At 43.9% G+C, this 12078-nt stretch overlaps 1 protein-coding gene across 9 annotated transcripts in view; it reads right to left on the bottom strand.

Moving 5' to 3' along the window:
- ZNF532 (zinc finger protein 532) overlaps nt 1–12078 on the bottom strand; it is a 104214-nt gene that overhangs the window by 35371 nt on the left and 56765 nt on the right. For 7 of the 9 annotated variants that reach the window (XM_059140859.1, XM_059140855.1, XM_059140854.1 and 4 more), the window contains 2 exons: nt 6727–6908; nt 2360–2536 (listed from right to left, as the gene is read on the bottom strand). The exons of the other annotated variants lie outside the window; for them this stretch is intronic. In XM_059140859.1, the coding sequence (XP_058996842.1) occupies nt 2360–2536; nt 6727–6908 (359 nt within the window). The remainder of the gene's footprint in view (nt 1–2359; nt 2537–6726; nt 6909–12078) is intronic. 9 annotated transcript variants of the gene reach the window in all.

Here is a 12078-nt window from a genome sequence, read left to right on the forward strand (position 1 = left end):
CTGGAACAGTGCCTGGCACACAAGAAACACTACATCAATGTTAAATAAAAATCTTAAAAAAAAAAAAAATACAGAAGCAGAATCTGAATTTCAGTTTGAGGTGCTGGGACAACAGGACTCTATGGCGCTCTATTTTTAGACCTCATATAGTCTTGAAAGAAAATGGGGGAGGGTTATTTTTATATTGTTCTTTAAAAAAATTAATGCACACCATTTGCATACCCTTGTCATTTGCATAACCACCTGTGAACCCAATCCTGCTAGATTTCAACACCTGAGTCTCCAGTGTAGTCAGGGCTACTGATTTGGGAGGGGGGTGGGGGGCTTACATCAACAGAGCAGAGATGGATTTAATGTCAAAAGGAAGCTTCTGAATCACGTGGAGGCCAGGTAAGTGTTTCCCAAGGCACAGCAAGGCCTTATGGGAGGCGGATTGGGGCAAGGTGGCAGGAAGAGCGAGCTCAAGGCCCCCCTGTGATACAGTCATGCCCCTTGGAGCCTGACGGGCAGCACCTGGGGTCCCAGCCAGGCTGCAGGTGGCGACTCACCTCGACCAAGCACTGCCATTCACTGAAGGGATGCGGCTGAGTTAAAGCTGCCTGGGTTGGCAGCTTTGCTGCATTTTATCCCTAATTTTTTTTCCCTTTGGCTTTACAATTTAAAATATAGAGGTCGAGCTGGTACTTATTAAAGAACAATTGTAGCAAAAATAATTTTAGGAAAATACTGGAGTAATTTTTACCTATGCATTACTCAAACTAGAAAAATACCATTTTAGCTTACCTTAATCTGTTGCTGCCCTGTATTCCCAGGTAACAAATACTATTCCGGATGTCAGTAAAGTTTTAATTATTTATTTGAATAAAGAACCCAATTACGGGCACCTGGGTGGCTCAGTGGGTTCAGCCTCTGTCTTCGACTCAGGTCATGATCTCAGGGTCCTGGGATCAGGCCCCACACTGGGCTCCCTGCTCTGCGAGAAGCCTGCTTCTTCCCCTCTCTCTCTGCCTGCCCCTCTGCCTACTTGTGATCTCTGTCTGTCAAAGAAAGAAATAAAATCTTTAAGGGAAAAAAAAAAAGAACCCAATTAAAGACTGTATTAATGGGGCAAGACACCCCCTTAGCACCTAGAAGCTTTACTACCATGAACAGCGAGGACCTCAGAGCTCACTCAAGTGTGTCTTTGGGGCCAAGATACCAGGTTCTATACGTGTCGCCTGATCAGCAGTTTGCTTCATTTCAAGGATCCACAGAGACCAGAGGGGAGGTCTTCCTAGAACAGAATTCCAAACTTTATCCTCACTTTCTAATAAATGCTCCTATAGTGTTCCGTCATTAATATTTCCCCAAACTAAATGTTACCGTAAAAGGCCGGCCCACGTCACGTGGCTTGTCTGCACGTCTTCCCTCTAACACTTCCATGATCACGGAGTTACGGCAAAACACATCAGTAGCTTCGTGCAACAGACTAACCTCACACAACACACTCCACCTTGCCATAAATGATATGGGAATGAAATGAGCTTCACCGCGAGGCTGTGACCCAGTGCTATGCACACAACAAAGAAGAAATGTGGAAAGGACCAGTCCCCGGGCCCCTCCGTGCTCTGGACAGAGGGACTGTGTGCCACACATTTTAAATGTCACCTCCCTTCAGCCTCACGCAGACTCTGGGCCGGAAGCACTACCCTCACTTTACAGGGAGAAAAATGGATGCTGAAACAGAGCCCGTGACAGTCCCAGCCCTCACGGCTGCTGGGGGCGTGGAGGGTGGCAGGCCTCCGAATCCAAAGCCCACACTCCCTCCTCTTGGCTAAGCTGCCTGTGACGCAGGCGGAGGCCCAGGTCTGCTCCAGGGTCACTTTGTTATCAAAGACTCACAAAGCAAAAAGTGCCCAAAATAAGGGCAAGATTAAGACAAACATGAAATTTGCTTTTGCTAATCAATGACTTAGACTGGCTATGAAGTTAAATTCACTGACCAGTGTTTTAAATGGACATTGGTACCCTTTAAGAAACCAGGTTTATAAAACAAAAAAGGGAAGATGACAGTATTTTATCATTCGCCTCAAACTTAGTTGTTAAAATCATCTTAAGAAAAAGGACAAAACTGATAAATATTCACTTGCTTTGTGACAGCTGAAGGGCATAAGCAGAAAGTGACATTTTTGGCCGGAGGCTTCCCCTGGAAGGAGCCGAAGGGTGCCGGGAGTGACAAGACACCGGCTGGACCTCCTGCTGCTGCGACCTCTTCTCAGTGGGTCTTTCTTTGTACCTTAAGTTTTATTTCACAGAACTACCCCGTCCTCTAAATCCCTGAGCAGGCAGTGGCACGAAGTCAGAAGGCGGCAGGACTTACTTTGGCTCTCCTATCTTGACGCCGGGATGCTGTGTGTAGGCATGGGAATGTGTGCTTGGGGCAGACTTAAACGCCATGGGACAAATAGGACACTTGTAGAAGACTTCACAGTGAGAGCCCTGGATGTGAGACTTCAGAGCGGCCACGTCAGAGTACACGACATTGCAATGGACACACCTGCCAGGAAACAAACACGCGGTCGTCAGCACCAGACCATCACACGGGGGCACCTTCACTGTCAAGGTCAGCGAAAATGAGCATCTTGTCAATGGCCTCTTGAGGCTTCTCATGGCCTTTAGGAAGTAAATCTTGTTTTGTTTTCTACTTAGAACAAATTATTTTTATATACTTAAGAAGGAAGATCATGAGAAGGAAAACAAAACTCAACTGCCCCATGTCCTGTGCGTCGTCGACACTGCCGGGAGTTAACACCCACATGTGGGGAGACCGGCGGAGTGTGGAGGCGGTACCAGGCCCAGGGAACATGGCAAGACCCTAGGTCTTGTGGCTCTGGAAAACACTTCCACATGCTGGATTTGAACCCCAGCCCCTGAGACTCCTAACTACCCCCCAATGCCTAAATGGCATTTCCAATGGAAGAACTCTTCACCGCCTCAACCTACAGCCAACAACAGAGGGGCGGAGGGAACCAATCAGTACTGGCTTCGAAGCCATGGCCATGGTCTCCGGGGACACACTGATTTGTTCAATGGATCTGCAATGAAGGAGGCCTGTTCGGTAGACAAGGTTAACCACCTAGACTGTCTCCTGGAAAATAAGCTCATGTACACTTACATTTGTTTTAAGAAGTAACATGAATTATAAACTCCTGAAAAATCAACATGGCTAAATAGTCTTTCAAACTAACTTCTTTACTTCTTGAAAGTGTGATCATTGGATTAGCTCGGGAACGGATCTCATCTAGTCCTTGGGAAACAAGCTCTGACGCTTAAATGTACTTCTTCCCAAGCTCTTCTCTCTCCTGAAGGGACTCTGGGCAACACTGCTCACATGTCTGCTTGATGACGGACTGCCCCGTCTTCACACCTGAGAACTAACCTGAGGTGGGCTCTGCAGACACGAGTCTGTGGAGGTAAATCCGCAAGGCGCCTGAGCGGAGCCGTTCCTGGACGTGAAGGTGGGGATGGATTTGGGGAAGCAGAACCTGGGGAAGGGGGACTGCAGACAGGGCCCGCCTTCCAGCAGGCAGTGCTCCATTATGCCTGCATGAATTTAAGGTACTTTTATTCCTAGAACCTTCCGCATTCATGGAGATGCTTCCCAAGTCACACAGGAGCGGATTCTCTGACGCATGGGGGTTCCATAAAGCATGCCTTGTTAAGCTTGGCCAGCAGTCCATATAAATTGTAACTCGTGTATTACCATTTTAAATGATTTAAGGCATAATATTCAGCAGCATACACATTAAAAAATACACTAAATCTTATCAGGAGATAATTAAGGAAAGCTCCTCTATCTTATCTACTAGAAGTGTTATTTTAGGCAATAAAGCCACCCATGCACAATGAAATTAGTTAGGGTTAACCTGAACTTGTGTTGTCCTCAAGAGGTCACTGATCCTCTCTGGGCCCGTTTCTCATGCATAAAAGGAGAACAGTTGAACTCAAGTCACGTTTTAGTTCTTCTCAACCCTACAAGCCTGATTCCTACGTTAAGAGGAGGATCCCATCAAACAAAAATGGGTCACTAATGAAACAGAAGGGTCCTCTCCACCGGCACCACAAACAGAAAAATTTTCTCATCAAGGGCAGGAAGGTGGTGTTCAAAGGGCAAAGGATGAGGAAGGGCAGAAAGACACAAAGAACTAATTCTCTGATTTTGTCTGGACTGGGAAGAAGATTTAATGCTACGGAAAAAAAAAAAACAGGAAAGTAAAGCATCTAGACAACAGTGGAAGGACAAGGCCCAAAGAGCACCAACAAGGCCAAGGGAAAACCGGCCTTAACGTGAGGAAGGAAAGCAGAGAATTCACAAACCAGCTAAGAAAAGAGAGAGTTTTGTAAAATATCTGCCCTCAGATGGAAGAAAATTTTCTGGGGCACAGAGGTCAACAGGGAACAGAAAGACGACAAACAAACAGAAGACAGGATTTGAAGGATTCACACAGTATCTTAATGCTACAAAAATCCTATCTATTAATAAATATTTCATGTACCTGAGGTCCTTTGTGTTTCTCTTCATGTTAAAAGTTAATTTTTTTTTACTGTTTATAGTATACAATCCTATAGACCCCCTTTCGAAATGCAAAGCCAATGGATCAAGAAGTAGGAAAATTCATAAAAACCTAGGAGTTTCTAGTAGAAATCTAAGAAACCAACGACCAGGAGCCAGGAGGGACCACTCTCACCCTCCGGGAGAGGCGGTATGATCAAGAAGAGAAAGAACCAGGCTCACTGAGTCACGAAGGGACAAGTAAGGCATGAGAGCTTTTTCAGAGACTTCTCTGACCAAAAAAAAACAAAAACCAAAACAAAAAAACAAAAACAAAGGGAAAATGATGGGAGTAGAGAGCCAGAAGTCCTTCTCCCCATACAGAGTTGGGAGAAATAACAAGGCCAAGGGACTGCTAAGTCCCTGGCAAATATCAGGCAGGACCATTATTTGAAGCAGCAGGTAAAAAAAATTAAGGTCAAGTATTTTCTTCTCCCACCTAAAGAGGTAAACACGAACTACACAGAATACACACACAGAAGCATTTTTATAGCTCTTCTAAGCCCCCAGTCCAAGGGAAAAAAACCTGCACTAAACACAAAATATTTTAAAAATTCCAAGTGCCAAGTGGGGGGCAGGGGATCAGCTTTTCCAACTGCATTGATTGCTTTTAGCCTGGGTGCAGAGCTTGTTTTAATTCAGGAAAGGCACCAGGAATAGTGAGAATTGCAGAAGTCCTACTTCCTTTATTCATTCCCCCCTAAGTTTACTTTCATTATACTCAAAAAAATAAACTCTTGAGGAAAGTTTGGCATCTGTTAAAAGAGGAGCAGAGAGAAAAATGGGGCAGAACTGCTTCCCATGACTAAACAAAGAACCCTGTAATAATAGTTTTAAACCCTGGGGTAAGAACCAAGGTACCCTCCTACCGGCTTTGTAGAATCAAGGGCACCTTCAATGTGTGACTTTCCTCGTCACCTAGAGCCCGCGGGCATGCACTTGCTTTCTCTGGGGCATCTCAGTGTGGCCGGAGCAGGCTCCACGCCGCCATGGCCAGAGGCACCACGGGACAGAATTACCACCCCAAATCTCTAGTTCCTTAATTTCCAAACCTAACGTTTCCTACAAGGGTGGATCTGAATGCATTAAGCATTCCTGCGTCACAGGCTTGGAGGCATGTCATAAGACCGAGAACGAAGTCTCTCTTAGGGTTAAAGAAAGGGACAGAGCCATCGATACTGCTGTGACCTGAATGTAATGGAAATAAAACCATCAAATCATACAGACTAGTCTTCATTTTCATTAAATAGCGTTAACTGTGCAACTAGAACATATTACTGTGTATTCACAGTCTAACATTTAAGTTATAGGCAAGCAAACACTTAATTTTAAGGAACACACACAGTACAGTAATACCTCTATTAACAAAGACACTGTGTGGCAACGGCGTGCTTTCTTGACTGACCTTCGTGGGGTCAGAATAGAAAAGGAGGCACAGGAATGCATTTCAGAAGGTCACCACATGGAAGGCAAAGCTCCAGTATATCATCACTCCATCTTCCCTAAATGAACATTAGATTTGCCAGATGTTGTAACAGATGTTATCTGAGATTCTCAAGGGGCAGTAAAAGGGGCCACAGCTAGGATGTACAGAGACGAGGGAAACGCCTGAACTTGGGTAATGAGGAAAAAGGGACAGAGGAAGATTACCGGGGTAGAAGGTTCTTCCACAAAGAACGATGATGTTAGGAAAGGGCAAATACCCAATCCTTCGACAGGACGAAATAAGAGACCATGCATCTGTTTTGCTCAGAGGAGACGTATGAAAAGGTACAGAAATGCATGGTGCTCTTAGAGGGGTTCAAAGGCAGAGAATGTGACAGCAGAAGGTTGCTGGAAAGGGTGCAGACAGGAAAGGCTCTAACAGTTCATCCAAGCTGACCGCTGGCCCATGCACGGTTTTGCAGGAGGACGGGCTCCATCTACCCTCTGGAGTAGGGGACCAGAAGGCTAATCCCACAAAGATCCAAACAGATCAACGCCACTGCACATGGCCTCGGTTCCCAGAGGATCTGTTAATTGAGGTATCACTGTATGACCCCGCAAACGGTGTGCATGGACCCCTCAGAACTCGAAATGCCGCGCGGTGACAAGCGAGCGGGCTTTACTTGCATGTAAGCAAACAAGATACTGACCGAAAACCAACTCTCCGTGTGTAGTGCAGACAGTTCTTGGTGACGTGGCTCTGGAAGTGCACCGACCTGCAGACGGCCCCACACTCGGGGCAGGTGTAGGGAGATTTGTGCTGATGGATTCTCTGGTGTGAGGCGTAGCTGCACTGGTTAGGAAGCAGCATCTGGCAGATAGTGCAAGTCTTCTAGATAAACCAAAGGGGGGAGACAGGGTTGGTCCTACGAAGGACTTTCTAATATGCAAAGAAGCGTGGTTAAAATCCCCAATTAACGGAACATTGCTCACGTCAAATACCGCTCTCGTGGCTTCTAAGCCCAAAGAGAAAGCAAAACTTGAAAGTTAAACGTTTAAACCTAACATCCCTTACCCTGGAAAAGAAAAATAATAGGTGCTATTCTAGGTAATCAGGGTCCACCCCAAAGCAGGAGGTAAAGAGAATGTCAGTTTCAGGTCAACTTTCAATTCTGCTAACTTTTACATTTTGTTCAGTGCAGAGGAGGGATGTTAGAGGAGGTAATCTTGCAAATTACATTAGCAAGTCAGCTCTCATGTAGAATTACATGTTTACAAGCATCTATCTCAAGAGTAGCCAGTTCCCACAACCCATAAAAAAGTTTCTTCAGAATAATAAAAAATAGAGACTAATCCAATTTGTTGGTTTGTTTCTTCTTTCTTTTCCCAGTCACTTCAGTTACCTGAACTCTAAAATACAGGAATACAAAAGAATGACCCACAGCAATCAGCTGTTGTTTTTCTACTTGAGTCAGTCTTTCAGTGGATAAGCTGGACACTGTAGGATTTATAATGAAATCAGTGAACTCAAATTCAGATACATAAATTTCGAAATTAAACTGAAACTCTGTAAAAGCTTAAAGTCTAGTCCCATATAAAATAAAGACAAAAATGCTCTTTGGAAAAGGCCCTACATTTAACTAATCAGGAAAAACTGAAACACTATTTTTGATCCCCTTAGATGTAAGCAGTAAACATGGCATATTTTTCAAACACAGAAACAGCAAACTTAAGGTAAATATAAAGTGAGGACTACTGCATCCACTCCAAAAATAAACCTAACACAGCACAAGACAGAATGTATTCAAATTCTAGTTAGCCATTAATGTAACCAGAATCCATCACCTTCTAAAATGTCTAACTTACACTAAAGTCAATTAAAGAAATCCTCAAAATACAGACTCCAGCAAAGATTTAAAATGACCTTTTATGCTGAGGAGTTATAAAATTTTTAAAAGATTTCGTTTTCTTTTAGCTTTTGAATCCAGTTTCCAAAATTAAGGCCTTAAACTTCTGAGCAACTAAAACTATGGAAAACCAGAAATTTGCTTGAAAAAAATCTATCCGGTTTTCCTCCTAAAAAGGACTAAATACAAATATTATCTCACAAAATGTTTATTATAATCACAAAATAAAGAACATTACAGGCAGCTTTAATGAGGCCAGCGTCATTTAAAAAAAAAGCATTCCTTGTCTAATAACATATACAGCCAAGGTTAAAACAAGCCACAACAAGAAAAAGCCATCTGCACCTTCCGTGCGTTAGAAGATCCTGTGGATGTCTACACTATCACAGGTAAATCACTGGTTCCTTTGAACTCAGGTCTTCTACTTGCTTTGGCCACATGGCCATCAATTCCAGGCAGTGAATCATAACATGTGCATGTCCACACGCACCTCAGACATGGACCCCATTCCATTACAGGCCAAGCGATGAAGTACTTAAAAATACATGGAAATGTAACATTCCATTCAATTCTACTAATGATCTAGGACTTGGTACTGAGATCACTGGGAAACTGTGTGTACCTCAGAGCTCACTACTTCATTTGTTAGAATTACCCGACCGTTGCGTTAGGGTTCAAGTGGACACCATCTCTACAGCTTCTCCTTTATCTAAAGCAACATGGTCACACTAGTTTATGGTAGGGAAAAACAGCAACACAAATAAAAGAAATTCTTTAAAAAAAAAAAAAAAAAGCTGAAAGTAGCTTTCACGTTCTCTCTCGTCAAGATCTATCAACAAATATCCTTCATGATACGTACAAAATTCACAATGAATCATTTAATCTTCCTTGTTTGGACATTTATTTGTTTATAATACATATTTAAACAGTCACAGAAATCCTGGTGAAGTGAAAAGGTTTCGTTGCTAGCAGGTTAACTAAAATAAGTATCAAAAGGATTCAAGAAGAGAAATTACAAACTCTTGAGTGTTCCTTACAACAGAATTCTTTAACTGCAAAGACTACGAAAAACGTTAGAGTAACAGATACCAGATGCGAACGACAAATACCAACCTTGCTCATACCCGTTTCCTGGAGAGGGGAAGAAGCGGTCCCTCCGTGACGCACCATGTGGCTGGGCGGTCCAGCCCGTGGGGCTCTGTGAGGGCTGCTGGCGGCCATCCCACCCCCATTTCCTGCCCCGGCCACGGACTAGCTCCCTGTGTTTGCACCCACCCATTTCCACTGACTAAGGCTCCTCACCCACTTTAGACACAGAAGTTCAAAGAGGAAGTGGGAGCCAGTAGGCACGACCACCCCAAATCAAAATGCTTTCATATTTTGCAATTACTGAAACGGGAGAATTCAGTGGCTGGGGATCACACTGGTGACGGTCTTACCTCTAGTTCACACATATATACTCATGCACAGACACTGTATTGGCTCCCACATTTCTCTCTGGGTACCCACTTCTGCTCCTTGCCTCCCTTCTGTCTTGAGAAAAAGCATGGTATTTTGGTTGTAGACACTCTCTCCTTGATGCTTGTGTTATCAATAGTTGAATGCTCACATGACTCGCGTCCAGCCGTACTCCCCGGAGTTTTTGTCTGTTTCACTCTACCTGTTTCCGGTAACGCTGTGCTACCCCTGCTTCCCCAGACAGGGGTACAGCATTTTCACAGACTAACCCATCAGCTTCTCTGGGATACTTTGACCTCATGGTGATGACAGCTGTTTTCTGGATTTAGGGATAGAATAGCACGGGGGCAGGTCAGTATTTCTTTGCGGTTTTACAAGAATCTGACTTTCCTTTCCTTTTTTTTAAAATCAAAGAACTGAAATATATCTGAAAACTCTGATTCTCTTCAATACAAGTTGACACTATTTACAAGAGGATAAAGCAGTTTAATGTGACAGTACTTAACTGAATAGAGAAAAGTATACTGTCGGCCCTTGAACAACATGGTTTGAACCATGTGGGTCCATTTACGCAGGGATCTTATACAGTACAGTAGTGCTATGTAGTTTCCCTTACTTGTGATTTTCTTAACATTTTCTTTTCTCTAGCTAACCTTATTATAAGGCTACAGTATATAATATATATAACATACAAAATATGTGTTAATCAACTTGTTTATGTTATCGGTAAAGCTTCTAGTCAACAGCAGGTTAGTAATTGGGGGGAGGGGCCGGGCTAAATGGGTGACGGGGATTGAGGACACTTGTTGGGATGAGCACTGGGTGTTATATGGAAGTGATGAATCACTAAATTCTTCTCCTGAAGCCAATATTTCACTACATGTTAACTAACTAGAACTTAAATAAAAACTTCAAAACAACCCAGTAGGCTATTAGTAGTTAAGTTTTGGGGGAGTTGAAAGTTATACATGGATTTTTGACCGTGTGGAGGATCGGTGCCCTTAACCCCCACACTGTTCAAGGGTTAAATATAATAAAATGCACTTAAGTGGCTTCATTTGTCTTCTGACATTTTACTTATAACATCTGAAAAAGGAAGTACTTTCAGTACTTTGTAAATAAACAGCTAACTTCTATGCTGGAGCAGATTCCTCTGCTCAGAGAACTGCTACTTTTTAAAGTTAAGATATTACCTTTCCATAGTCAAGTAACACAAGAAAGCTACAGGAAGATAAAGCTGAAGAAAAAAAAAAATCACATTCCATACCTGACAATTAGTCACACTGTGCCTGCTCCACAGACCCTGGCCCCGCCTCCCGCGGCCCTGGCCCCGCCTCCCGCGGCCCTGGCCCCGCCTCCCGCGGATGCTAGCTGGGAGGAAGAGGAAAGGGACACATCGTGGCCCCATTGAGGACTCGGGGATGCCAGAGCGCGGCATCCTCCTTGCATGCGAGAGGAATTATCTGAGTAACAAGGAAAATAAGTCCATGTGTTGCAATTCATGTTTTAAGGGTAAAAACTGCCTGCGAATTGAGAAAAGCTAGAGAAATAGGAGTAAATACACCATGTATTGTGTTTACATTTCCAACACACCAAAGCGGGCAGCAGCCTGAAACAGTGGGTCTGAAGGTCAAAACACGGCGGGCGAAGAAGCCCCCTTGCTACGGAAACCATGTCTGTGTCACTGACACTAGTTCCGTAGTCTTCTGGCTACAGCAAAATCACCCCCAAAATAATACCAGTAATAATAAAGCACACCAGTTTGCCTTCTGACTCTTACTTTCATCCCATTTTACAATGAGTACACAGAGCATTTCATTTCAGATCTCGCTTAGATTGGAAATAACACAAAACAAGATTTGTAACAGAAATGACTCTGACTCCTTTTGTTTCCAAACTGGTAGGTCGCGGTGGTTTTTGTCCTCAAGTCATTCTGTTACACTGAAAACTTCTAATAAGAGCTGACAGTTATAGGAGCATATTTACAGAAAGCGGTCTGGTCAGCACATTAAACCTACTCAGATGATAAACACGGGAGAAAAGGTTGATAAGGTAGAAGTGCAAAATGGGACACTGCCCCATCCAGCCAGAATTAAGTTAAGCACTTAGAAGAAGAGCAGGACCAAGCAAGAGCTGGAGTCTACGGCTAGGAATATGGTGGGTGGGCGAGGGCATGGAGGTAGCCTCCCTGGTTTCCAGAAGCAACTGCCCAGGCAGAGGGTGGCTAGAAACGAGGGCTGACCGGGGCTGCTCAAGATAATTTAATACACGTGGTGTGTTGTGTTCACAATGTGCAGAAACTACACTGAGTCAGCAATCCCTGAATATGGGACCACGGCAGAAAAAGGCACCTCTGTCTGCACTCTAGGAGCTGACATGGCTAGAACCCAAGATTCCATTCTCTTCTAATTCCAATGCTCCCTGTCATTGCCAAATGCTTCTAGATCCGAGGTTATCAGCATGACAGAGCGGACAGAATAATGAACCAGCCCTTGGGCACTCCTGCCTCGAGTCCCCATTCTGCCCCTTACTGGGTATTTGTTTCTCCAACTGTACAATAAAAGGTTGATCAAAGGACCTGTAACATTCTCTGCTACGAAAACATCCTACCAACTAAGAGGTTACAGGATGCACTTCTAGTCTGTTCTTGGCTAAATTTAGTCATGATTTTACTGAGGGGTGAAGCAATGACATTCC

This window comes from Mustela lutreola, chromosome 11, assembly GCF_030435805.1.
Source record: "Mustela lutreola isolate mMusLut2 chromosome 11, mMusLut2.pri, whole genome shotgun sequence".
NCBI classification, from domain to species: Eukaryota; Metazoa; Chordata; class Mammalia; order Carnivora; family Mustelidae; genus Mustela; species Mustela lutreola.